This window comes from Theropithecus gelada, chromosome 16 (genome assembly GCF_003255815.1).
Source record: "Theropithecus gelada isolate Dixy chromosome 16, Tgel_1.0, whole genome shotgun sequence".
NCBI lineage: Eukaryota > Metazoa > Chordata > Mammalia > Primates > Cercopithecidae > Theropithecus > Theropithecus gelada.
Genome location: NC_037684.1, coordinates 4,191,313 through 4,219,210, shown reverse-complemented (window position 1 = coordinate 4,219,210; position 27,898 = coordinate 4,191,313). Strand labels below are relative to the sequence as shown.

Here is a 27,898-nt window from a genome sequence, read left to right as displayed (position 1 = left end):
GATAGAGAAGAGCAGGAGAAGAAAGAGAGATTCACTGAGAGGGAGGATCAGAAGCTCCTGGGCACCCCATACTCTAAAATAAAAATCTTCATTGTGGTGTTTTTCTTGCAAAATATTCCCCTCTACGTAATTATGTTTTTACGTGAATAATATAAATGTAAAGAGGAGAAACACTTTTTGAAGAGTCTGAGAATCTTCATATAGCTCAGGCTACCAGGAATTAGCTGTGCAACCTGGGGCATGCCTTTTAGACTCTGAGCCTCAGCTTCTCTATATGTAAAATGGGTTGAAGCCGCCCTTCCCCACCAGCACCCCGTGCACAGGCAACGCCCAGCCCCATTATTTTCTGGACTCCATGGCCAAGCGTGCTTAGGACACACAGCCACATACTTCTGGGCAGTGCCATCTGGCAACTCGCTGTCATGTCAGTGTGGTCAAGCATTGTAGACCTCTATGAACCAAATATGCTTCAGGCTCGGGTTGAGCACAGGAAAGGGAGGAGGGAAAGGTCACTGGGACTGGGAGTGCCCACTTCCCTCTGTGAGCGTCACTGCAGTTCACCCAGCACCCTACCTTTCTCTCTCTGGACCTGCTTCCTCTTGCTGCTGGCTCCTCCCTGTTGAATAACAGCCAAGTTGCTTTGGTTTCTATTTCTGCATCAAGTCATTCCCACTGCAAAGGACTTCCTGGCAGGTGTGAAAGGCAGCGGTGGCCACAGAGGTGGTGGAGAGATGGCCTTCAGCTGTTCCCAAGCTCCCTACCTGAACCCAGTGAGTTCCGGGGCCGTGGGCACAGGGCTGCCTCAGCCAGGGGGACACAGCCCTGGGGCTCTGAGGAAGCAACTCCTTGGTGGCAGGGGATAGGGGTAGGGGCAAGGCAAAGAGAACACAAGCAGGGCAGAAATGTCAGCGGAGGTCATCCTGGCACACCTGTGCCACGCTGAGCTCGCTCATGCCTGGAGGGATGCTCGTCCCCATGATTCATGGGGTTGACATGTTGACTGAGCTGTCCCATCCTGTCCTGTGTGCTCAGGGGGAGAGGTGTAGAGCGGGATGGTTCATGTAAAGAGGAAGCAAGCACGCTTCTGGGACAGTAAGGACACTAACGGGCATGGTAGTTAAGGGTGCTTACTGTGAAGATGGCCTCTCTGGGTCCAACCATTTACTGGCTAGTGGTCTCTGGGCCTCAGTTTCCATATCTGTAAAGTGGGAATAATACTTGAGCCCCCCACTCCCAGGGCTGGGCTATGGATTAAGGAGGTAGTGTATCTAGTGTGTTTGAACGGTGCCTGGAACACTGTCAGAGCTTTGGGAGTGTTTTGTGTTATTGGGAGTCTGGGGGCAGCAGGGAAGGCCTCCTGAGGAGGTGTCTGTGCTCTGAAGGGTGAGGCAGAGTTAACCAGGCATGGGCATGTGAGGGCATCCGCAGAGGGGCAGTCTCAGAGGTGAGAGGGGGCAAGGACTGTCCCTGCAGTGTGGGGTCAGAGGGCTGCAGGTGCCTTGCTGAAAGCCTGTGAGATTTATGAGTCCCCTTCATTCACGAAAAATCCAAGGCTCAGGGAGGCGAAGGCCAGTTGCCAAATGCCCCCAGATGGGACTGGCAGCGCCAGGAGACCAGGAGCCTTCAGGGGTCACTGTCCTTGGCCGGGTCCTGTCATAGGATCTCACCCCACCTTGGCAAAGAGCTTCCCGAGGGGCTGGAGAGGGTGGGCTGATGGGCCCTTCCTGGGTGGGCAGAGGCAGGGTGCTGAGGGCAGGGAAGCTGCCAGGGCCCACCTCAGCAGAGGCCAGGCTCGGGCTTCGGTGCCCTCTGGTGACACTGAGTCCAGAATGAGGCTGCCTAGGTTCTGGTCTGCAGGGCTCGGCTCTGCTTTCTAAACTCCAGAGGAAGAGTGGAGAAAGGAGGCCTGTTTCCTCCTGGCTGTCACCAATGACCCCTCAGCCACCCTGTGGAGGCCCCTGAGGTAGGACCTGCACGGAGAGAGTGGGGGAAGCCGGAACGGGCTGCCGGTGCTGGGTGGGCCTTACCGTCACCTTGGACATGTCACCCCATCTCTGGTTTTCTGTCAGAGAGGAGATCCCAGAGCTTCTTCCAGGTTCTGACATATCATTCTGGTAACTGGCTTTTACTATCTAATCTTTGGATTCAGAAGGAAAATCCTCCTATGGACATCAGAGTTTCCAAGAGTTAAAGCAGGGCCTTGGAGCCCAGACAAGAAAGACGGTCAGTGCAGCCCCCGTGGGTGTCCAGAGCACCCCTCTACCCCACGGGGCTCCCCTGGGGTGGGACACTTAAGCCTCACTCGGTGACCCCTCTGGCAGTCGGAGCCACGCTTCCTCCACGTGCCGACAGTGGGGGAAGGTCACGCAGTTCGCTGTCCTGCTGAGGAGGGCTGAGTGCCAAGAGGGCCTGGCTTGGAAGCCTCACTCCCTCTTCTTTTCTGGTCTCATGTAGCTCAGCCTCTTTGGAGGGCCAGGGGGAAGCTGGAACCACCTGCTGTGTGGCCCAGGAAGCACTGGGAAAGCCAGGAATAAGGACGTTCCCAGCTTCCTCATGAGAGGAAGCCTGTGTGGTGGTTAGAAGTGTGGGTGCTGGGGTTCAAATCCCAGCTCTGTTGCTGACCAGCTGTGTAACTTTAGGCAAGTGACTGAACTTTTCTGTGCCTCAGTTTCCTCATCTGTAAAAGTGGCCGGGGTTGCCATGAGGATAAATGTTCCTGGTCACGCCCAGAGCCCTCACGGACACACATGGATCCAGATGCCACAGCTGCCTTAGCTGGCCAACCTCAAAACAACACATTTGTTCTTACAGTGTTGGAGGTCAGAAGGCTAAAATCAAAGAGTCATGAAAGGTGGCCAGCAGGACGGTGGAGCCTTTGAGACCACGGGGCACCTTCGCTAACGGCCACGTACTGGCTCCTGCTGGTGGGCAGTCTCGGCCAGCCAGGCTGAGCTCCCTACTGGCGGGGCCAAGCCTAGGTGTCCTCTGGTGATGCAGAGTACAGAACAAAGCTGCCCACATTCTGGTCCACAGGACTCAGCTCTGCTTTCTAGACTTCCAAATAAGAAGAAGAGGGAAAGTCCCCGGTCTCTGGGCACAACCAGGAACAGAGAGCAAGTTCTGACTCAGCAGAGGGATCGATTCGTTCCATGCAAAGAGCTGCACTGTCAAGGCCGACACGAGCCAGGGGCTTAGCTCACCGCATCACACCCAGTCCTCTCAGAACTCTGCCGGGTGGTGTTACTGTCCTGCCGTTCAGAGGAGGGAACTGGGGCACAGGCAGGTCAAGCGACTTGGCCAATGTCAGAATTGCCAATGTACAGAGCTGGGAGGCGAGCCCAGGCCCGTGGGACCATAAATCCAGTGTAAAAATCCATCCTCCTGCACCCTATGGAACAAAAGTAGGTCCAGTTATTTTCCTGGGTTTCCTGGACACACAGATCTAAATTCCACAGCAGCCTCGCCTGGCCAGTCTTAAAACAACAAATTTATACTCTTAATGATTCTGGAGGTCAGATGTTAAAATCAGCGTGTCAGCAAGGTTGTTTCCTTCCGGAGGCTCCAGGGGAGAATCTGTTTCTTTTCCTTTTCCAGCTTCTAGAGGCTGCCTGCATGCCTTGGCTTATGGCCCCTCCTGCCATCTTTAAAACCAGCAGCTTTGTCCAGGCGCAGTGGCTCATGCCTGTAATCCCAGCACTTTGGGAAGCCGAGGCAGGAGGATCTCTAGCCCAGGACCTGGAGACCAGCCTGGGCAGCAAAGTGAGACCATGTCTCTACAAAGAATTGACAAAAATTAGCCAGGTGTGGTGGTGCACGCCTGTAGTCCCAGCTACCTGGGAGGCTGAGGTGGGAGGATCACGTGAGCCTGGGGAAGTGGAGGCTGCAGTGAGCTGAGACCATGCCGCTGCACTCCAGCCTGCATAACAGAATGAGATCCTGTCTCAAAAAAAAAAAAAAAAAAACACAAAACAAACAAACAAACAAAACCCCAAAACCAGCTTCTTGCTTCTGTTGTCACATCTCCTACCTCTGACTTTGATCCACCTGCTCCTTTTTAGAGGACCTTTGTGATTATATTGGGACCACCTGTAAAATCAGGACAGTCTCCCCATGTCAAAATTATTAATTTAATCACATCTGCAAAGGTCCTTCTACAACATATTCACAGTTTCCGGGGATTCGAATGGGGATGTTTCTGGGGGGTGGCCCACTGATAACCAGTGTTACAAGTTTCTTGTAAATCTTTCCAGAGATATTTTATCTATAAATAAATAAATCCAAGTCCATAGCCTTTTTATACAAATGGCATCATTCCATATCGGTGCTCAGAGTTTTCCTCTTTTTCTTTTTCTTTTCTGTCCTCTTTTTCTTTTCTTTTGAAGGCTACACAGAACCTGTTATATTATATGGAAATATCCTAATTTATTTCACCTTTTTCCTGTTGGAAGGCTTTTAGGCTCTTTCCAATGCTTTGCTTTATAATCCTTTGTGTTATAATGCTGCAATGAATAACCTTGTTTGTAGGATAATATTCAATTTAAAATCTCATTTTTCAGGCCAGGCATGGTGGTTCATGCCTGAAAATCCTGGCCCTTTGGGAGGCCAAGACAGAAGGTTCACTTGAGACCAGGTGTTCAAGACCAGCCCTGGCAACGTATCGAGATCCGCTCTTTTCACAAAAATTTGAAAATTAGTGGGGCATGGCATGGTGGCATGTATTTATTTGGTCTCACGTATTTGGGTGGCTGAGGTGGGAGGATCACTTGAGCACAGGAGGCAGAGGCTGCAGTGAACCATGATCACACCCCTCACCGCACTCCAGCCTGGGCAACAGAGTGAGAACCATCTCAAAATAAAATAAAATAAAATAAAAGTCTTGTTTTTCAGAATTTGGGGGTGCCATTTAAGACATTTTGAAACCTCCCAGAACTTTTTTGGGGAACTTGTTGCCTTGGAGATTAACCTGCCCTGTCCCACCCCCATGATCTGTACTTGCTCTTTCTCACTCCTGGCTTCCTTAATTCAGCCTTGTGTGTACTTGTGAGCCCGTGTCCATCACGCTCTGCCTTCGATTCTAGACGCTGTGGTGTGAATACGCTTGAGTGGAGGCCGCAAGCTTCCCAGGAGGGTGTGTATTTCCAGCGTTGACTCTCATGATAGTGTGAAAGGCTCTGGAGAGAATCACAGGCCTCCACAAACAGACAAGGGGAAAAATGTTCCACAGACATGTTTCAGGGACAACAGGCTTCCCGATCCTAGGCCATGCTGGTCCATACCTGGATCAGGCTGACTCTCCTTACCCCACACTGGAGGTGTAGACAGGGACAAGAAAGAGAAGTCAGAGACACAGAGAAGCTGTGATTTGCTTGAGGTCACTAAAGTATTTAATGGCAGAGTTCAGAGCTGACCTGAGGGACAACAAAAGACACCCCCTCAAATCCATGGGGAGCACAGTCTATCTGAATCAGATCCCAGATTTCCTGGGGCTTTCACGGAGCCAGGTGTGTACACTGAGCGAGGACGGGTTTCCCAGGGTTCTGTGTGGTCACACAACTCAACAATACAGACCAGAAAGCAGTGGGCAGTAGGCTGAATTTGGCTGGTGGGTGTTTTCTGTTTGGCCTTCACAGTGTTTCTTCTAACTTGTTATTATAGGAAATTCAAACATGTAGAGAGAATTGTACCATCAACAACACACACCCATCACTCTGCTCCAACAACAGTCAACTCTGGCCTATCTTGCTTCATCCTATACCCTCCCTCACTTGCTTCCCTTCCCACCTTCAGATATGTGGAAGCGAATCCAGAGATACCATTCCACTGCAAATATTTCACTGTGTATCTCTATAATATAGGAATTTGGGGAGTTTCATTTGAGACAGGGTCTCCCTTTGTTGCGCAGGCTGGAGTGCAGTGGCGCAATCGTGGTTCACTGCAGCCTTGACCTCCCAGGCTCAAGTGATCCTCCAACCTCAGCCTCCCAAGTAACTGTGGTTAAAGGTGTTCACCACCACATCTGGCTAATTTTTTAAATTTTTGTAGAGATGGGGGTCCCACTATGTTGCCCAGGCTGGCCTCAAACTCCTGGGCTCAAATGATTGTTTTGCCTCGGGATTATGGATGTGAGTCACTGTGCCCAGCCAGGAACTTTTACATAATCCTTTTTGACAAAAATTTTCCCCCAAGAAATTAGAAAGTTTTACAAAAAAAAAAAATCCAGGTTTCTGTCTTCTCTTAAAAATTTGGAAGCTCTGCCAATCCTGGACCCAGATGGTAATCATTGGTTAGCGCTGAGTAGATGTTGACTTTTCAGGCAAGGGGTGTGACGTCTACTTTGTCACAGTCCCCACCACTCCCTACCTGGCCATCTGACTCATAACACATCACCTGCCTGGCTCCTTTAGGCATTTAATTTGTGTAGGAAATTGACCTAAAGGAGATATTAGAGAAGACACTAAAAACTTGAAGCATGTGAAAATCAGCCAGGAGATAGAACTGTGCTTTAATGCGGGTTATAGAACCACACTGGATATGAGGCATTTCGGAATAAACTTTGAAAACTGGAAGTACCAGTTTGTGAATTTTGCTCAGAGAGAACAAGGTAGGGGGCAGGTGACAGTGGAGAAGCATCTCCTATGTGCCAATCTCTTCTACCACAGGCCTTTTCTCATGAAATCATCAGTCACATGCAGTAGGAGAAACACCTTCCCATTTTACAGATGAGAAAACTGAGGCAAAGAGAGGTGAAGTAGGCTTCCCAAGACCACTCAGGTCATGAGCAGCAGAGCTAGGATTCAGACCTGACTCTGAAGCGATGCATCCTCACCATGGCCCATCGCTCCTTTAAAGAGCCCCGGAAGAGAGAATTTGATAAAGTGGTAGCCTGTGGGGCCTGGGATGGGTGGGGAAACTACACTAGGGCTTGGGACTGCTGAGGGCCTGAGGGAAGGAATAGGGAGCCCGAGGGCAGAAGTAGAGGAGGGGGCTGCCCCATGGCTGCAGAAGGCATCTGGGAAAAGACTCTGCTGAAGGTGGCCAGGAGGGCAAAGGTGACGGTGGCCATCGTTATATGGTGGTGGTGGGGAGAGGGACATGCCTTCTTCTTGTCCCTCTCAGGTGACCCTCTCCGTGGAACCTGCGGACCCTTGATGGGTCCCTTTGTTCCCTTGAGCCTCCTGAGTCCCCAGCCAGGGCCCTGGGCGCTTAGCTGGGAGCTTGGCAGGAGGTCTGGCAGCCCCCATTACTACCTAGTTCCTTACCAGCCCAGGGCGTCCGCCTGCCTCTTCCCTGCCTGGAAGGAAGGCCTTCAGCCTGGTGCGTTCCTGATGCAGCCTCCACCGCCTCTCAGACTCTCACACAAGCTCAGCTCCCTGTCGTGTCCTCTCAGGGCCAGGCTTCTCCTTATCATAAGCTTAGACTGTCTGAGTAACTAATTGGATTTGTGTCTGCCTCCACACGGGACCCTAAGACCCCTGGGGCTGAGACTCCGTATATAGTGGTCATAGCCACACCCCATTCCCTTGCATGGCGCTGTCACACCCAGGCCGGCCACTGACTAGCACTGGAGGGGAGCAAACAGGAGGCCGGCCACCTGACTGATGGCCCCACACCTTCTCCTTGCAGGCCGTCCCCTTTTCTGGAACTATCCAAGGGGGTCTCCAGGACGGACTTCAGATCACTGTCAATGGGACTGTTCTCAGCTCCAGTGGAAGCAGGTGTGTGTGTGTAATGGATGGAAACGTTTCACTCCAGCCTTGTCCCTTAGTAAACCATTGCCTGGGAGCCTGGGTTAGTTCAGACAACAACATCCAAGCTCACGTGCCTGGCTCAGGGGAGGCCCAATGCGTCCCTAACCCATGCTGCCGGGCACCACTCCGCAGGCACAACCTGCAGCCAGGGGCGCCATTAACCTGGACTCCAGGATGAATGGGGCCCTGGGAGCTGGCGGTCTAAGGAGGGAGTGGGATGGTCAGAGTTGGAGGATTACGTTCTGGGTTGAACCTTGCACACTGTGACTAAGAGTTACAAAAATCAAACCTCCTCCATTTCCCATCACTGCTCTCATCCACTCTGAAGCTCTCCTTCTGCTAACGTGAAAATACTGAAAACTGACATTCAAAGTAATTTGGTCTCTTTTGATTTCAAGGCCTTTTCTGGAAACTACTAAGTCAATTCAAACTACTAACATTGTATCAGGGCAGTTTCCCACCCCCTCCTCCCTCCCAAGGTGGGCTGTCTGGGAACAGAGAGGAGCTCACATGGCTTCTCAGGGGCTGGGAGGGCTCTAGACCCTCACGCAGGCCTGGCTGACCCCTGCCGAGGAACCCCGACCAGGGGGCGCAGGGGTGTGCAGCTCTCTCCTGGCTTGGTGGGAGACCACGGGTGGCTGCCTGCTGAAGTTTGCGGGGCCCACAGAAGAGCCTCTGGTCTCATGGCTCTCTCTCGGAAGCCTCTCTGCCTCAGTCCCAGGGGACCTCTCCTTAAGACCTTCTGGGCCTCACAGATCCCAGCTCAACCTCAGCTCGGCCACCCAGATTCTTGGTGACCTCCTCTGCCATTGCCATGCTGCTGTGGGACTTCTCTGAGAGCCTGCAGTGCCCCCAGGAGATGCCAAGGGCAGGGAGGCCCCGATCCCCGTGAACCCTGCAACGAGGGGAATCAGGACCATACCTCTGATCTTCCACCCCTTCCTCTCTCCCTGTCCCTCCGCCTCCCCCACCTCCCAGCACCAGGAGGGCTTCCCACTCCCATCCTGTGGAACAGACAGATCCTGCCTCAGAGGGCGCTCTCCTCTCAGGAGCTTTCTGCCTCTCCCTTCCTTGGGGCAGGAATTTCCAAAGGACTACAGGGGTGAAGCTGAAGGACTCCAAAGGAAAAAATACAAGCAGAGATATTTCAAATGCAATCTTCTCCATTTATTCATTTAATTAATTAATTGTTTTCTTTTGAGACAAGGACTCTTTTCTTTCACCCAGGCTGGAGTGCAGTGGTACGATCATAGCTCACTGCAGCCTGGAATTCCTGGGCTCAAGAGATCTTCGCATCTCAGCGCCCCAAGCAGCTGGGACTATAGGCATGCATCATGATGCCTAGCTAATTTTACATATATATATATTTTATATATATATATTTTTAAGTAGAGATGAGATCTCGCTCTGTTGCTCAGGCTGGTCTTCCACTCCTGGGCTCAAGTGATCTGCCTGCCTCAGCCTCCCAAAGTGTGGTGATTACAGGCGTGAGCCACTGCGCCCGGACCCAATTTCACATGCTCTTTACATTTGTTCTCTTCTTTCCCACTTAGTCAGGCAAGTGCTGGCCTCCAACAAGTGTCCACTGGCATGGAAGGCTCTGTCTCTTCTAGGTGTGCTTAACAACTTCCATCTTTGGTACCAATTGGTAATCACTTTCCAAGACCTATGCTTCTTGTTTGCTCATGCCAGCACTTTTCCTTAGCCATTTTCTACTTATTTTTAGAAAATCATGCTGTAAAGGCAAAATGCAATAATTGCACAAAAACACATTGGATCCAAATTAGAGAAACAAAAAGGATGCCAACCAAGCGGTGTCTGCCAGGCAGGTTCTATGCAAGATCCCAGACAAACGCAGGGCAGAGGCGCCGAGGCCCTCCTCGGCCATGCCACAGAAGACTATTTGCTTTCCCTGGGCCTAGGTTTGCTGTGGACTTTCAGACCGGCTTCAGTGGAAACGACATTGCTTTCCACTTCAACCCTCGGTTTGAAGACGGAGGGTACGTGGTGTGCAACACGAGGCAGAAAAGAAGATGGGGGCCCGAGGAGAGGAAGATGCACATGCCCCTCCAGAAGGGGATGCCCTTTGACCTCTGCTTCCTGGTGCAGAGCTCGGATTTCAAGGTGAGCAGGAATCCCCTCCCCACCTCTCACCCACAGGACTCCCAGCCCTATCAGGTGAATGGCCTTTAAGTAATCACTTTGACATTCAGCCAGAGCGACGCCACTACACAGATAACATGACCATTTCCTTGTAAGGTGTTACCAATGGCTGCGTAGTCTCCTTCTGCACCTTCACCTGAATCTACAGGTGCGCCTGCTGCTTCTTTTACTCTGAAAATAAGAACTAGAGGAGTCATCACGTTGCTGTTTGGTGTTGTGTGTCTTTGAATTCCAAGCTCATTCCATTCCTCTGTTGTCACCATTCCTCCTCTCCAGGTCCCTGGTAACATTTATTTTTCAGCGACATTGTTCCAGCCTTTATCCAGGGTCTATTAAGGGTATAGTTTTGTAAGCACATTGCAAATTACCTTTGCAAGCAGAGTAGGTCTCTGGGCTTGAGAAGCTGGTGGGTCAGTCAGTCTGAGTATGCTTATCTGAGATAAGGATGTTCCCATCCACTCAGTATACAACCCGAGGTCACTTCTCTGTTCCCCATGAGTATTTTATGCATATTTCAATAATACCCCTGCGGTCATAAAAAGGAATGAGATCATGTCCTTTGCAGGAACATGGATGGAACTGGAAGCCATTGCAGGAGCAGAAAACCAAACACCGCATGTTCTCACTGATAAGTAGGAGCTGAATGACGAGAACACATGGACACAAGGGGGGAAACAACACACACTGGGGCCTGGTCAGGGAGGGAGAGCATCAGGAAGATTAGCTAACGGATGCTGGGCTTGATACCTAGGTGATGGGTTGATCTGTGCAGCAAACCACCATGGCACCCGTTTACCTAGTTAGCAAACCTGCACATCCTATACTCGTACCCTGGAACTTAAAATAAAAGTTGAAGGGGCTGGGCACGGCGGCTCACCCCTATAATCCAAGCACTTTGGGAGCCTGAGGAGGGCAGATCACTTGAGGTCAGGAGTTCAAGACCAGCCTGGCCAACATGGTGAAACCCTGTCTCTACTAAAAATACAAAAATTAGCTGGGCATGGTGGTGGGCACCTGTAATCCCAGCTACTCGGGAGGCTGAGGCAGAAGAATTACTTGAACCACTGCACTCCAGCCTAGGTGACAGAGTGACATTCTGTCTCAAAAAAAAAAAAAAAAAGAAAAAGTTGAAGGAAAAATAAATAATAAATAAATGAAGCCCCAGGTGAGCTAAAACTAGAAAGACAAACCTTCTGCAGTAAACGACCAGAAGAACGAAAACCAACCACTGGAGCCCAGTAGAAACTCGGGTTGATGCCCTTCGGGTCACACACGTTCCTGCAACTGGCCCCACAGTGAGGCCCAGACTCAGGTCTTCATTTTCTAGAAGGAGGGTCCAGGAGCGCAGGGGGGGTCTCCATCCCGGTCTGGGGCGCCTGCCCCGGAACACGTGCTCTCCTCTGGCAGGTGATGGTGAACGGGAGCCTCTTCGTGCAGTACTTCCACCGCGTGCCCTTCCACCGTGTGGACACCATCTCCGTCAATGGCTCTGTGCAGCTGTCCTACATCAGCTTCCAGGTCAGACTGTCCACCTGGCACCGGTCCCCGGGGCTGGGATGCAGGGCCCAGCGTAGCTGTGCCTAGGCCCTGCTGGGTGGACCCAAGCCAATCTCCTACCCAGGTGACTCTGGGGACAACCTCTGCTTCCCTGTCCCAGTGCCTGCCCACCCCTTCTCCTCTGTCACTCTGCCCCTCCTTCTGTGTCACCTGCCTTGGTCTCCCAGACTCCTCGGCTGCCCCTTTCTCTTCATCCCTCAATTTCCATCCTGGTTAGGAGGCCATGTTGTTCTAGAAAGAGCCCAGGCTCAGGAACCAAACTGAATCCAGTTCAGATTCCCAGCTCTGCCATTCATCCTCTGTGTGATCTTAGACAAGCGACTTTGCCTCTCTCAGCCTCGGTTTCCTCATCTGTAGAATGCGCATGGTCATTGCCTGCCCCCCGTTGGTGGTCGTGTGGTTCAGTGAGGAGACAGATATCAGAGGTCACACAACGGCCCCCTGGGCCCACACCAGGGTCTGTTTGACCTCTGTGTTTTAAAGACTTTGAATGTGTTGCCAACATCTGAAAGGTCAGGAGAGCCGGGTACGGTGGTGGAGGTCTGCAATCCTGGCTACCCAAGAGGCTGAGGCAGGAGAATCGCTTGAGCCCAGGAATTAGTTCTGCCTGGACAACACAGCAAGACCCCATCTCTAAAAACTTCTAGTTTGAATAACAAAATAAAATAAATAAAACTAAAGAAGGTCAGGAGATACCAATACCACATGAAAAACAGGAAGATGAGGGTATGCTGGGCCCATATTCCCACAGGGCACCGGCAGCTGGATGGGAGCTGCTGTTACCCTTTTGGTATTCAAGGGAGCTCCCTGAGATGAGCGAAGTGTGCAGTAGGCCCTCAGCAAATCTGGGCTCCTCACCCTTTGGTCCTCATCTCTCATTCCCTCCTTCCCTGACTCTCTCCCCTGCAGGTGGAAGGGGAGGGAAGAGCTGGAGGGACACTGCCCCCTGTGCTGCTCACCGGAGCCTGGCCCTTTCCCCTCCCGCCTTGGCGTGGCCCTTTCCCCTCCCGCCTCGGCGTGGCCCTAACCCCCTAGCCGCATCCCCCTGCCTGCCTGGTCTCTCCCTCTTGCCCCCGCCTCTGCCTTTCAGCTTCTTCTTGGCTCCATTAATGCTTCTCCTTACCACCCAATGCCTTTTGTTTTAACAGAACTCCCGCACAGTCCCTGTTCAGCCCGCCTTCTCCATGGTGCCGTTCTCCCAGCCTGTCTGTTTCCCACCCAGGCCCAGGGGGCGCAGACAAAAAGTGAGTTCAACACAGAGGCCCTGGGTGGCTGAGCAGACAGCAGGAAGGACCCAGGGTCTGAGAGGCCGGCCCCAGCCAGCAGGACACCAGGGCCTACAGGCACCATCGTGCCCACTCAAGAGTTCCCTGTCTCTGTCTGCTGGGCACCCAGAGCTGGGGACCTGGGAGTCACCCTGGATTCTTCACTCCCCCTTCTTTATGTCTCTCCAAGGCACCAATGTATCTCCCTCCCAAAGTCACCAACGTGGCCCAGGCCTCTGGGATTCCTCACCATGACGACAGGGGTCCAGTTCCCCACCCCCCACACCCAACCACTGCCGCAGTGACCTTCTTATAAGCAAATCTGATCACACCCTCTCCCTGCTTAAAAATCTTAACAGCCCCAAGCCCTTCAAATAAAGCCCAAATTCCCCAGCAGGGCATACAGATTCCTCCCGAGTCTGGCCCCAGTCAACCTCCCTGCCTCACCCCCAACCCACAAAGCTCACGCAGCCTCTGCAGCTCACTCAAGGCCCTCTCGGGCCACCATACTTTTGCATATGCTGTCCCTGGTCCCGGAAGCACCCTCTGCCAGCCTGTCCCCAGCACACGCCTAATTGCCCTTCCATGCTCTGCCTAAGTGTCTCTCCTCTGGGAGTCCTCCCTGCCCAGAATATTGTTGGACACTCCCGCCATGTCCCCATGGAATCTGTACATATCTGTGCCATGCCAGTTCACAGCACCTCATTGTAACTGTGTTTGTGTGTCTGTCCCCGTCACTCCACCCCCATCTCCCTATGCCCATGAGGCCCCAGAGGGCTAGGACCGTGGCTTGTTCATTTGCACAGTGCCTGGCACTCAGTAGAGTCTCAGTGAATGAATGAATGTGGAAAGTGGTTCTCACAGCCAGGGAGAATGGGATACCAGCCAGGGCAAGAACAGTCTACTGGGTGGGGCAGGATCCAGGATAAGGAGGCGAGCAGCCCTTCCTCTGGCCACTCAAGCAGTGGGGACTGGGAGGAGGGGCGCTTTGTCTACACAGTCCTCCTATGGCCCATCACGGTACAGACAGGGCACCTGCCTCCTGCCACGCTGACTTCAGGACTGGTCGAGCCCCAGGGAACTTTTGCAGGGCAGCCCAACTTTGGCCCTGGCCCTGACCCTGGGGGTGATAGAAAGTGTGCTGGATACAGTCAGACAGAACTGGCTGTCGTTTTGGATTTGGTCCCTTCTACCTGGGCGAGCTTGGGCAAGTTGCTTAATCTTTCTGAGCCTCATTGCCTCACCAGGGACACAGGAGCTGAGGCTGCTTCCCTCATTGGAAAGCACTGAAGCCCAGGAATCGACCCACAGTAGGCCTTCAACAAATACCCCTTCTCACCTTACGGGTGAAATATGGCACTGAAAGTAATGCTCTTGGCTGTGGGAGCTACAGAAAGCAATGAGGACTCCAGCAAACCCAGCCTCCTCTCTCTCGAGAGGAACCAATGGAGATACCCTACCCCCAACCCCACAGCCCTGTGCACCTGGGGGTAAAAATCTGGGGGCCACGGGCTCAGGAAGGCTTGCTTGGGAGAAAGAGGGAGGCGGGTGTGTCTGGGGAGGCATTTCTGAGCACAAGAGCCTCCCTGGAGTTCTGCCATCGTCTCTTCCCGTTCTGTGGTGCCCGCGATAACCACCCTTCTGACTCTCCTCACCCCTCCAGCCTCCCGGCGTGTGGCCTGCCAACCCAGCTCCCATTGTAAGTCTCTTGCTTTCTTTTTGGATCCTCTTCATTTTGGCTCTTCTGGGCTCATGGAGGAGGCGGGGCCAGGCATTGGGCCTCTCCCATTGGGAGTGGGGAGGGCAGAGGCCAGGCCCTTGACCGTCTGCCCGGCCTGGCGAGGTGGGGGGTTGGATGTGGTTGGCTGGCCGTGATGAAACAACCTGAGTTGCCAGCCTGTGGGCAGCCACGGAAGACCGTGTCCCACATTCCCTTCTCCCACCTGCAAAGGGAGGCTAGGCTGAGAGACGTTTCCCTGAGAGGAAAGATGGGCTAGAGCCACCAGCGTCCCCATCTGTCTTCTCCAGGGTTCTAACCTTTGCCCTCCCTCATCCCCTTGAGAGAAGAAACAGCTGGACCCACCCTCTGTGGGGTCTGTGGGGCCATTGGGCTGATTACACCCCCTGGAGGTGCCTGCCGTGTGGCGCCCTCTGGTGGGAGCTGGTGGTCTTCACATGGGAGAGCCTGAGTGAGACCTGGTTTCTTTCCTCCAGACCCAGACAGTCATCCACATGGTGCAGAGCGCCCCTGGACAGATGTTCTCTGTAAGTCTACAAGTTCTGGCCAGTTCACAGCTGCACAGTGTCCTCCTTCACCAAGAACTAAACTCCCTAGAGCCCTAGAGTCAGGAAGAAAGCGGTTTAGCAAGGAGGATGGGGACACTAGGGGCTGAGTCCTTGGCTCAGGTGACATGTGGCTAAAGCCGCCCTTGGGACAGCAGAGATTCTGGAAGAAGCAGGATTTATCCAGTGGTGGAAGAGGCAGGTTCCCTAGAGACTGGGAGGGAAACTGGTCCACCTGTCACCAAGTGGGGAGTGCGGTGGCCCCAGCACTCGGATGTGAGGTTTCTGGCCCTGCGTCCTGCGTTCCCCGGATGTCACTCCTGATCAAAGGCTTAAGCTCTTCTCCTGCTGGTGCAAATCGGCCAGGAGCTTAGCGTTAGTGGGGCTGCCTGTGGAGGGGTTGAGGGGCAGGTGACCGTGGTGGGGTCCGGGAACACGGAAGGAAGTTCCAGGAAGGCTAACATGAAAAGGGAGGTGGACAGGAGAGTCCAAGGGCCAAAGCCTCACGAGGTCAGCCTCACAGTGGAGCCCCCTCCAGAATGCGTGGGTGCGCGTGGGTGAGTGCTCGTGCACACATGTGCTCTCCCATTGAATTTCCTGGTTTCTTTTCAACAGACTCCTGCCCTCCCACCTATGATGTACCCCCACCCCGCCTATGTAAGTGGCTTCTCAGGGAGGGCGGAGGTTCTGTTTGTGGTGGGCAGGCTGGGGGTGAAGAGCCACTGCGGGGGTATCCACTGGCCTTGCAAAATGAAAAGCGGTCCTTTGGTAAGCTGAAGGGCTTCAAAGCATCCCAGCGAAGTAGAAGACTGTGGAGAGGAGTTTTCAACCTTAAAACTGTCATGTCAATGTGAGCACATTGCATGGCCCTCCCTTTTCATCCCACGAGTCTTGTTGTGTTTGGCCAAAGTTCCTTTTGTGACACTAATCTAAGCCCATGAATTTGAGGAGCACTGGAAAGTTTTCCTTTGGCTTTTACGGAACCAAGTAAAGCTATTGCGGGCTTCCTCTCAGCTGACAGCCCAGAGTCATGGGAACTGGTACAGTCCTCCCCTTCCGTGTGGCGGCTGCCCTGGCTGTCACTGGCTGCTCTGTCCCCCTTCTTCCCACAGCCAATGCCTTTTGTCACCACCATTCCGGGAGGACTGTATCCATCCAAGTCCATCATCCTGTCGGGCACTGTCCTGCCCAGTGCTCAGAGGTAAGGCAAGGGCTCCAGTGACCTCTGGGAAGAGAGAGCCCTTCAAGGTCATTCCAGCCATTCCCCTGGCTTCGGGCAGGCTGCAGATGACAGGGAGGAAATAGGGCTCAGAACTCAGAGGACAAAGCTTCAGGTGGGCCGCCCACCCCAGGTTCCACATCAACCTGTGCTCTGGGAGCCACATCGCCTTCCACCTGAACCCCCGTTTTGATGAGAACGCTGTGGTCCGCAACACCCAGATCAACAACTGTTGGGGGTCTGAGGAGCGAAGTCTGCCCCGAAAAATGCCCTTCGTCCGAGGCCAGAGCTTCTCGGTGAGGCACCGCAGTCTGGAGCTCGGAGAGGCTCCTACGGGTGCACAGGGGGAGGGGTAAAGGAGGTCTGGGGTGCCTTGAACAGGATGGGGGCTGATGCCTCTGGGATGAGGGCCCAGAAGAAGAGAAGGTGGCCAACAAATTATTATTATTATCATTATTTTCCTGCATGAAGGAAGTGTTGGGATCTGCTTTTTCAGATGAGGAAAGAAACTCACAAGTGCAGGTTACTTGCTTGCGGTCACACAGCCAGTAAGTGTCAAATCAGATCCAAGAAGCAGGTGTTTTTCATTTCTTCACTGATTCATTCAACAATGATTTTCCTGTGGCCCGCTTTGTGCAGGAAGCAGCCCGCGTGCTGGGGGCGCAGCCATGAAGCAGGCAGACCGGGTCCTGCCTCCAGGGAGTTTACAGTTTAGATGGGGAAGGAACAAGGAAAGTAAAGCATGGACAGATGGTCACAGATAACGACAGTGCCACGCACAAAGCAAAACAGAGCGATGAGGTAGAGCGAGCCTGGGAGGGGCAGCGAGGGCCAACATGCAGAGGCGCAGGTGTGGCCTGTCCGGGAACAGCAGGCAGGCGTGTCCGCCCTGACTACACATTCAAACCACCCAGGGAGCTTACAAAGGAAATATCAGTGCTGGGGCCCCAGCCCAGGCCAGCGAGGCGGTCAGCTGAGCATTCGCATTTTAAAAATATGCCTTAAGTGATTATACTCTGCAATCAGAGTTGAAAATGGCTGATGTAGGGCTTTGCAGCCATGGAAAGGAGCTTGCATTTTAACACAGTGAAAAGCCACACAGGAGTGTTTCAAGCCAGGGAGCAACATTCTTTGATTTGTGGACAGCTGTGTGACCTCGGGCAAGTGACTTAACTACTCTGCGTTTCACTTTCCTCATCTACAAAATGGAGTTGATAATCATATGAGTCTCCTAGAGTTGTAAGAATGGAATGAGACAGTATCTGTAGCATGCGTAGGACAGTGCCTGGCACATGGCGTGTGTGATAGGAGTGTTAGCTATTGCGAAGGGAAGGAGGTTTTAACATTTGTACGCTGACTGCCTCATGGAGAAGGCATTGGGGTGGGAAAGACCAGTTAGGAGGCTGATGCTGCAGGAGCCCAGGCCCAGAGCACTCCTGTGTGCTGGGCCCGAGGGATGCAGACAGCACAGGCCACCGCTCCTGTCCCTGATGGGGTGGGAACAGTATTGTAGGCCAGGGAACAGTACAAGGGAAGGAGCACGCACAGCCTGTTTAGTGAAGCGTCGTCACTCAGTGGGGATGGAGCGCAGGTGAGGGGCTTATTAATGTCTGAGGAGGGAAGGAGGGAGGGAGGGAAGGAGGGAGGGAGACAGGGGGCTGCAGTGTGAGTGGAGGACTTCCCAAGTGTAGTGCAAACGGCATGATCTCTGCACAGGTGTGGATCTTGTGTGACACGCACTGCCTCAAGGTGGCCGTGGATGGTCAGCACCTGTTTGAATATTACCATCGCCTGAGGAACCTGCCCGCCATCAACAAACTGGAAGTGGGGGGCGACATCCAGCTGACCCACGTGCAGACATAGGTGGCTCCCTGGCCCTGGGGCGGGGACTGGGGTCGGGGGCAGTCTGGGTCTTCTCATCATCCTCACGTCCCAGGCCCAGCCTTTCCAACCCTCCCTGGGATCTGGGCTTTAATGCAGAGGCCATGTCCTCGTCTGGTCCTGCTTCTGGCTACAGCCACCCTGGAACGGAGAAGGCAGCTGACCGGGATTGCCTTCCTCAGCCGCGGCAGCACCTGGGGCTCCAGCTGCCCAAATCCTACCATCCCAGGAGGCGGGCACAGCCAGGGAGAGGGAGGAGTGGGCAGTGAAGATGAAGGCCCATGCTCAGTCCCCTCCCATCCCCCACGCGGCTCCACCCCAGTCCCAAGCCACCAGCTGTCCACTCCTGGTGGGAGGTGGCCTCCTCAGCCCCTCCTCTCTGACCTTTAACCTCACTCTCACCTTGCTCCCTGCACCAACCCTTCACCCCCTCCTGGAAAGCAGGCCTGATGGCATCCCACTGGCCTCCACCAACTGACCGGAGTTCAGGGGACTGGCCTCTTCAGGGGACTGGCTCCTTTCCCAGTGTCCTTAAAATAAAGAAATGAAAATGCTTGTTGGCACATTCATGTGGGTTGACCGTGGCTGCTTTAATTCATTTGGAGCCATTTTGGAGTCTGTGGAATCGGGCAGGGGTGCTGCTGAGAGGAGTGGGACGGGAGAGCATGGACTCCCTTTGGGCAGGGGGTCCTGACCTCCCACCTCCTCCCAGAGGGTGTTGGAGAAAGCAGGCTGGGGCTCTAGCCTTTTGGGCAGGAGTCTCGGACACAGGAAAGGTGGTCATGGGGGACCCCAGGAAAAAGCCCCGGGCCTCTGAGATGGGAGAGGGGCTGGGGCAGAGCCTGTGAGGGCCACAGCAGGGCCAGAGCTGGCTCCTCAGACCTGGCGTCCCAGTGGGAGGAGGTGGCTTGGGGAAGGGGTGTCAGGAGAAGCCGATCCAAAGCACCGTCTGGGTGTGTGTTCCATTGTGGGTCTCCCTGGCATTAGGGGTTAGGGCTTGTGTGAGAAAAGTGGCTCTGTGTCCATGTGTGGGGTTCTGTCAGCCACTGGGCCACTGCCAGGCAGCCCAGCTCTGCGTCCACGTGATGCCAACACATCCTGCTCAGCCCAGCAAGAATCCAGTTCCTCAGGCCCCAGCGTAGTCCTCAGAGCAGTGGCACCAGCAGCACCCAGGAGCTTGTTGGAAACGCAGCATCCTGCACCCCGCCCAGCCTGCGAGATCAGAGTCTCCGTTTTCACAGGACTCCAGACGAGGCGCGCACATTAAAGCTGGGAAGCCCTGGTCCGGAGTGGACTCCTGGCCGTGTTGCTGAGATGCACGGCTGTCACGCAGGGCACGTCTGGAGCCTGAAGTTGGCACTGCACCTTCTCCTGCCACCTGAGACGCTGCTGCTAGAAGGAGGAGGGGAGAGGGAGGGTCCCGGGCGAGGGCGCCCCGGAGGCACAGGCCAAACCCCAGCTGGGAGCCACACGTTGCCAGGACCCCAGCAGCCACCGCTGAGCTCCTTCCTTGGTTCTGACCAGGAGAGGGAAACGGGCCCAGTCTCTTGAGAAGCTTTCCCTGGCCGTCTCCAAACCCAGGAGGGTCCCTAGTCCGTCGGGCGAGGATGCTGTGACCCACACTTGCCTCAATACCCTGCCTTCCCAGGGGCCACATCCGTACTGGCCAAAGTTGCATGAGACAGGTGGCCCCAGAGCAAAATGCTTTCTAAGACAGTGTCCAAGAAGAACCTCAAGAACCTGAAGCTCTGGCCTCGTACGAGATTCCCACTCTCACCAGACCCCATGTCAGATTCTTTGTGTGGGAGGCAGGCCTGTGCCCTCCGCCCTACCACAGGTCTTTGGACCAGCACGAAGCTCCATCTGCTGCTGTCACACCTGGCAGCCATTTCAGAGGAGCCATGGCCTGCCTGGGGTGTCCCTCTATGGGGGACCTGTTCAGGCTGTGACATCCACCAGCTCCCCACTCTATATAACTCAGGGCCACGTTCCCTACAAAACATCCCACCCCACACACACACACACAGTGTGATTAAAGTAAAATTCCATCATATAAATATCTCCATCAAGGAATCATACAGGGAAGACCCAGGTGGCCATTGGGAACAGACTAGGGTGTTAGTTTTTTAAACAGAGGCATAAACAATTGTACCCAAGGCAGTTAAATACACAGCGGCGCAACAGCACCTCCTGGTGGTCACTTGAAGTGGTGCACTCAGCAGCAGATTCCATCTTTCACCCACTTGCCAGGCCTGTCATTGAAGATTTCATCTCCAGAGGACCAGGGAGGCCCCAGCTTGAGAGAGGAGGCTCCGATCAATCCAGGGTGCTACTTGGTAGGAGGTCAAGTAAAGGGCTTGATGGGGAAAGAAGTGAAAAAATAAGATGTGAGGCTGGGGGATACCACTTTCCTCCATCTCCCCAGGCCCTGTGACCTCAGATAATGCAGAGCTGGCTCCTTGGTTAAGTTCTGTGCCGGCAGCTTTAACCCCTCCTGTGGGCCGTCAGAGGGCTGACATCTGCAGGCTCCAGGGCTGCGCTGCCGCCTTGTCCGCTTGTAGGTAAATACAGCACCAAAGGTATCTTCATGAAAGCACTTCTGGCTCTTTTAGGTGGAAACAGAGACCAACGTGTCAAGTCCAGGCTGGGATGAGCCCCTGGGGCTGCCCAGCTTCCCTGTCACATGGACCTTCATGAGCCATCTGTCTTCCCAACTGTCATACTTAGATTGTGCTGGAATCTGGTTTAGAGCCTAAACCCGCTCAGCACCTGCTCTGGAGCCGGCCCTCTAACCATCTCCAAAGCTTTACTTGGCATTCCCATGTCCTGCCCAGCACTCACTCCCCACCCAAGACGCTCCAGGAAGTGTGAGCTCTGAGATAAATACGTTTGGGAAACGCTATGTCCTTGCTTTCCTCCCAGCCTTGAAGGGTCCCGACGCACAGCAGCAGGTTGAAGCCCCCCAGAAGCCTTGTAGTAAAGCAACGTGCTTGCCTTGGCTTAACTAAGCCTGTCCCAGGCTATTCGACCTTGGAACCTTTCTGATGCCAAATATCTACTGACCCATTCAACCCATTTGGGGAAATGCCTGTTATCTCCTCACTGTCCTTCCAACACGCCAGCTTAACTCCCACCCCCGGGCCTTTGTACCTGCTGCCCCCTCCAGAACAGCCCCAAGCATTTCCTTCAGTATCCACGGGGCTCCTCCTCACTATCTCGGGTTTATTCTCAGACGCCGCCTTCCAGCTCTGCCTTCCCTGGCCACCCTATTTACAATTACACTCCCCAGCGTTCCCTGGGCTGTCTCCTGCTGTTTTTCTCCGAAGCGCTACACCTCTTCCTTGTTTGGGTTTGTCAGCCCCAGAAGAATGTAAAGAATTTTTGCCTGTTTCATTTACTGCTCTATCCCTGACACATAGTAGGTGCTCAATAAATGTTCAGTTGAACATATGAATGTGTCTTAGGGAGAGTATGGAAGTGACAGTCACAGGCTTTGGAACCAGAGAGAGGCAGACTGAACTCTAGGCTGTTACTGCTGTGGACCCCGTAGGCCCCCTTCCCTCTGAAAAGCAGGGTGCCTCCCTCATAAAGTCCTCGGCAGGACTGAATGAAATGCCACATGAAAATCCCTGGCAAGCACTTGGCCCCGTGGAAACCCTTGATAAATATCACTATTATCTTCATCAGTGAAATGCAAGCCCTTGCTGCCGCGGGGATGAGGGTGAGCAGACGCCAGCCTGGGTGTGAATAAGAAGTGTGAGGTTCACACGAGGCTGACGGGGGGCAGCCTTGCTCTCCCCTGTGTTCACAGCCTTGCTTTGGCCACACAGATACTTTCTGAAAGGGGGTTTGGGGAGAGGCCAAGGAGACTCTCCTGCCCCCATTCCACAGACGGCAAAATGGAACCCATTCTCCCGACTTCCCAAAGCTGCGACCAGTCCGGGATGTGCAGCGGGGCCTTCTGACAGCCCACCCAGCTCAGATCTCAGCCACTGCTAAGATTCTCTTGGGGTCCAGAACTTTTCTGGGCCTGACTCCCCTGGGTCTACCGGCCACCCCTGGTCCTGGCTCCAATGGCCTGTGCCCTTGGCCAACACCCTCAGCCCACACACCCCCTATTAAACCTTGAGCTGAAAGAAATAGTCCTCGACCTGCTCCTCACTCAAGTTCAGCTTGGCAGCCACCAGCTGCTTCAGGGTGTGGGCCACATCCCAGGCCATGCGCACATCCCCGCAAACATAGAGGTGACCCAGCTCCTCATGGAGCACACGGAGCACCTCGCTGGCCAGCTGCTGCCGCAGGATGTCCTGAACATAGACCTGAAACCAGAGGAAGTGGTGGGTCCAGTCCCCAGCTGCTGGGGACAAGGCTTGCAGACAGGCCTGCTGGCCTCAGGGAGGTGGGGAGAGGGCACTCAGGGCTGTGGAGTGAGTCCCCTCCCAGCCAGGACCTTGCACCGGGCCAGGCTCAGGATGAGGAGGAGCACAGATGCCCCGGGGGCTGGGCTGGGAGTAGAGAGATAAATGCTGGACACAGTCCTGCCCTCGAGGGGCTGACCATCCAGTGGGGCTCCCAAACTGTCTCTGAATTTGCCATGCTTCAAAGAGGCATCAATAAAGGCAGTCCCCCCGCCCAGGGCTCTGCCTACACCCCAGAAAAAGGAGCCTCTCAATGCAGACTGTCCATCAGGTCCCTGCAGGATAGGGATCCTGGGCTCCCCAGCTAGAAGGTCCAGGAGTCAGTCGGGAACTCTGTGCTCCGGCTCCACACAGGATGCCCACTGGCCCCAGCATGGGCACAGAGCACTGGGCCCGGAAGGTGCCCTGGTGGGACAGACGTGTGAGGGCTGAGAGTCTATTCTGACCACCCCAGGCTCAGGGGGCAACGCGGCTTGGGGGCAGCAGAGCCCGTCTGAGAGCCATGGTGGAAGCATCGGCCGCCCTCCAGCCTTGCTGGGTTTGAGCGTAGCCAGCCTGGACCACCTCTCCCCGGGCAGTCGCGTGTCCCAGGGGACCTGCTGACCACCTTCAGCAGGCTGGGCTCTGGGCTTAACCCGCGTGTGACCTAGGTTAGTCCTGAACCTCTCCGGCCTTGTCGCTTCTACTGGAAGAGACAGCATAATGCTCTTCACAGCATCGCCCTGATGGTTGTGAACTACCCGCACTTCAGAGCTCAGGAGCTGAAAGCTCAGGGAGGCGAGGGGCCTGTGGGGACCCAGGGCTCACCCTGGAGCCTGTGTGTGTAACGCTTCACCTGCTTCGAGGCTGCATTTACCTTGGGCTTGCCAGGCAGGCGGGAGTAGGCTGTGTGCACCGCATGCAGCACCCCTTCTGGGCAATCTCCAGCATCTCCTCGCGGTAGAGTGGTCCTCATCTGGGCGGCAGCACCGGAACACCAGGGTCATGCGGCCTCCCCGCACTCCTGCAGGAGTCCCGGGCTGTTGTTATCATGTCGGCCACCAGAGGGCGCCACGGCTCCAAGCCGAACTGGAATTCTCACTTCCCTCCCACAAGTATCCCAGCTAGTTAACAGCATTGTCCCCACTTTACAGATGAGGAAACTGAGGCCCAGGACATTCCGATCACTCATCCATAGTCACACAACTCAAAGCACAGATGCAGGATTCCCTCAGCCCATCGGAGGTCAAAAGCAGGGACTTTCCAGTTACCTCCACTCCCAGGAGGGGGAGCCCCGGCTACGATGTGGGAGACGGAAAGGCGGCCATTCTAACCCACAGAGTCCCACACAGGGAGGCAAATTTGGGAGGCCTTCCCTCCAGAAAGGTCCGGGAGCCGTTTGTGGGGCTGCGGTTCTGCCCCTAGGCAGGCGCTGCCCCCTGGTGCCCCTCCCACCTGGGAAGCCTCCAGCCTTACCCTTGTGCTGGGAGTCATGGAGCTGCTGCTGCCAGAAACTGCGGAAGGGGGCGATGCCTGTGCCAGGCCCGACGAGCATGCAAGGATGGGAGGGGTCCTCGGGGAGGTGGAAGCCGCGGGCGCTGAAGAGGACAGGAGAAGACGGGGCCAGCCCTCAGACACCCCGGGCCCACACACACACATAGGATGGCTGGGGAGCTGGGCCTGTGGGGGGCGGTGGTGAGCTGGTGGAGAGGACAAGCAGCTGCTATTTGATTTCCCACGTCCTGCAGGCTGCTTCACCTCTGTCCAGCCACCAGCACTTCCCCCAGGTCCTTCTGAAAAAGGGCCAAGCTCACTGGACTCTGGGCCCCTCCATCACTGCTGTCATCGCTGTCCCTGCTAGAGACAGCCACAGCGGTGTGACCCCAGTGTCTTCTTTATGGGCCAAGGGACCCTGAGCAGCACCTAAACCCCAGATCTCCCCCTTTCCTCCCGGAACCCCAGGGATCGGCGGCCTCACAGGGGACAGAGCGGAAGCGGTGCTTACTTCCGCAGAAAGCAGGGCACTGGGTCTCGGGGCTTCAGGCTGTTGAGCCATGTGCTGCAGACGCCGCGGTGCAGGGGACCCTGGCCATCCGCAACGATAACACAAAGTGACCAACGTCCCCCACTGCCCATGCGCAAACCGTGCCAGCTGCTCCGCCCACACCACGGCCTCCTTGGACGCCCCCACTCAGGCACTCTCAGGACTCAATGAGCAGCTGTTTGTCCTCCTGGTTCTGAGTGCCACCCTCTGAGAGCACAGAGCTGAGGAAGGTTGAAAGGGACTTAGAGAGGCTGCAAGCTGCTCCTTCTGCCAATGCGGAAACCGAGTCCCGGAGAGGAAAAGTGACTTGGACAAGGTCACTCAGGTCGTGGCGGAATCAGGTGGACAGCTCAGGTTCCCTGACTCCTACTCCAGTGCTCCTTCCAAAGACTTTCTCCAGGAACACCCGCAGCTCACCTCTGAGCTCCACTGACAGCAGCATGAAGTGACCCCGCGGTGGCCACTGCTGTGCACGCTCATGAGCGTGGCCCTTGCTGGCAGCAACCCTGGGTGGTGGATGAGCTCCGCGCATTTCAGCTTGCTCTGGCACCTCGCTTTCCTCCTCAGTGGCCCCTCCTGGGCTTGTAGAAACCCAGGAGGTCTCCCTGCATTCTGTTCCCCTTACAATGGCCCAGCACTTGAAGGAGGCCTCCCACCAACTGCAGAGGTCCCCCTGGTTTTCCTCGGGATTGAATCTTGCTCTCACAGGACATGTCAGCCTCTCCTCTCCTGGTCTGAGTGGGTGTTCTCTAGCAGGGCAAACAGTCTCTGGCCAGTTTTTAGAAAGCATGTTTTTGCTTCCTAGAGGACAGAGGACTCAGAAGTGTGGGCAGCTCCCAGCTTTGCCAATCCAGGCAACTCTCAGTTACAGAGGGCAGGGCAGGGGGCAGAGGCCAGTGGTGGAGCTGAGACCACCTGGATGAGACGTTAGCCTCCCCCTCTATGGCAGCATTACCCCCCCTTCGCTGCCCTCAGTGACCCTGACCTTTCCTTCTTGGCTTCTGCACAATGAGAATCATCTAATTATTCCTAAACCCATCTCTCCACTGCTGCCTCTAGATGCTCCCTGAGGGCAGGGCTGATGTCTGTTGTATTTCCACACCCGCCCCAGTGCCGGGCATGAGGAGGTGTGAAATAAACCATCACTGAATGAGCTCAGTGAGTGAATGAACAATCAATACAGAATCTCCCCTGTGTTAAGGCTGCACGATCAGGAAGACTAAGAACCACTGGCCTCCCACCAGGGGTTGGGTGCTCTCCACGTCTGATTTCATTAAATTGTCCCGAGTAGTGGGACAGTGGAGTGGTAGAGGACTTGGACTCAGCAGTTGGACTACCCAGGTCCGAATCTCAGCTCTCCACTTACTAACAGTGTGACTTTCTGTGCCACCTGTAAAATGCACACAGTACCTACCCCACATAGTAACTGATCATATACACACAGAAGGCTTGGTTTAGTGCCTGGGTCCTAGAGATCTCTCCCACACACCTATTACCGTTGACAACTCTGGGCTGTGGGTGGTCCCTCCCTCCTTGAACTGATGAGGGAGCTGAAGCTGAGTGGCTGCTCCAGAGCCTCTGCCCCGGGCTCTCCTCGGGTGTGGGACATGAGCACGGCCACAGTCAGGTGGATCTCCGTGGGCGTGTGATCCCGGGAGGAGCTGATGGAGTAGAACCTGGGCTTCAGAATGGGGAGCTGGGAGACCAGGAAGCCAGCAGACACCCGCAGGGATGGGAACTCCTCCAGCACCTCCAGGAACCTGGGGCTGTTGGTGAACTTCCACTAGGTGTACTCTGAGGGCTGACAGCCAAGGGTGATGTGAGTGATTCAAGGCACCTGCCCAACTTTGGGGAAAAGGCTATCACAACCCAGTATTCATTCACTCACACTCACTCAACAAACAAGTCCATGTGCCAGGCACTGTCCAGGGTGCTGAGACTACCAAGCTTGCGAAGAAATAGTTCCTGTCCTGGTGAAACTCAGTCCAGTACATTTATCTAACTTGTGTTACCTCCACTCTCAGCAACTCATGGGGAGGGGTCAAATATGTAATGTAATTTATTTGGGGCAAGGCTATGGAACCAATCAGACCTGGGTTCAAATCTTGGCTGGATGCTCTCACTAGCTATGGAATCTCATCGCAATTACTTACCTTTTGTGAAACAAGGATAGTATTGCCTACCTTGTGGGGATGTTATGGGAATTAAATCAGAAAACATGTACCAAGTTAGTACAATGCAGCCACAAAATAATGGTGATGGAGGTAGTTGGAATCAAGATAATTAGCTATAATGATGATGATAATAATGACAAGCAGTGCCTTTTGCAAAGACCTGGAACCAGATAGTTACAGGAGAGTTAATGCATTCTCTCATTAACTTATTAATTCAGCTGTCCGTCTGTCACTCTGTTCATAATGCCCATTTATCCATTCATCCACACCATCCATCCCCCAATACATCTTAAGTGACAACTTTATTCCAGTTTTGGGGAAAGCAAAGACACATAACGATGGCTCCCCTTTCTAGCTAATATTCAAGGCAGTGCACTCTGGTTGCATCCTGCAGACACTTGGAAAAACTCAGTTCACTCAACACAACTGTGTCCTAGACATGGGCCAGCGGATGATGCCTGGCTTCCCACCAGCCTTTGACAGGTCTCACTTTGGGAAACTGGGTGGATCCGTCTTGGAAGTTAAAGACCAGCTCTGAGCTCCAGCCCCCCACATGCTGGGACCCCCCACATACCCCCACTGCCCACCAGCCCTGATCTTCACCTGGCACAGGGCCTCCAGCCTCTGTCTCTCAGTCGCTTCTGTGGCCACCTGGGCCAGCTTTTGGAGCAGCAGCTGGGTTGGGGGGGTGGTAATATCCAGGAAGTAGGTGAGGGCCTGGCTGAGCGAGCAGGGGGGCAGCCTCTTGTCACTGACCCAGTAGCTGCCTGGACGGGGAAGGAAGGTGTCAGGATGGAAAAGAGGCCCCATTCGGGATTCTCAGTAGGTAGTGAGGCCCCCAGGCAGACACCCCCTGTTCTCCAGCTGCAGGGGAAAGGAGGCTCTGAAATCTTGGTTCCAAGAGCAAAAGGCAGGAAGGAGGTGGCGCATAGAGAAAGGATTCCAGGAAAGGCTGAACACCAGCCCCCGAAGGGGCACTAAGTTGGCGTGGTCCTGATGAACTAACCATGTCCTTCCCTGGCCCAGACCTGAACTTTAGCAAGACACCCACTGGCGATCTACAGACTCACAGTGACTAAATCCACCAAAGACTAATGAATACCTCACAGGCCAGTTGTTCACTCAGAGAAAAGCCCATGACTGCAGTCCCCTGGGTGCTGTACCAAG

At 54.5% G+C, this 27,898-nt stretch overlaps 2 protein-coding genes across 5 annotated transcripts in view; one reads left to right on the top strand and one right to left on the bottom strand.

Moving 5' to 3' along the window:
- The window catches only part of LOC112609247 (TBC1 domain family member 3G-like), a 368,624-nt gene that overhangs the window by 329,182 nt on the left and 11,544 nt on the right, over window positions 1-27,898 (bottom strand). The gene's annotated exons all lie outside the window — the stretch shown is intronic.
- LOC112609005 (galectin-9B) lies at window positions 667-18,685 on the top strand. 4 transcript variants are annotated; one of them, XM_025361253.1, is made up of 11 exons: window positions 667-770; window positions 7,624-7,715; window positions 9,671-9,872; window positions 11,319-11,429; window positions 12,617-12,712; window positions 14,397-14,432; window positions 14,948-14,998; window positions 15,632-15,673; window positions 16,129-16,217; window positions 16,369-16,531; window positions 17,952-18,098. In XM_025361253.1, the coding sequence occupies exons 1-11, from the start codon at window positions 732-734 to the stop codon at window positions 18,096-18,098; spliced, it is 1,068 nt and encodes a 355-aa protein (XP_025217038.1). In that variant the 5' UTR covers window positions 667-731. The 4 variants fall into 4 exon arrangements, with proteins under 4 accessions (XP_025217038.1, XP_025217039.1, XP_025217040.1 ...); XM_025361254.1 differs by having other exon boundaries at window positions 14,948-15,010; XM_025361255.1 differs by lacking the exon at window positions 12,617-12,712 and having other exon boundaries at window positions 17,952-18,685.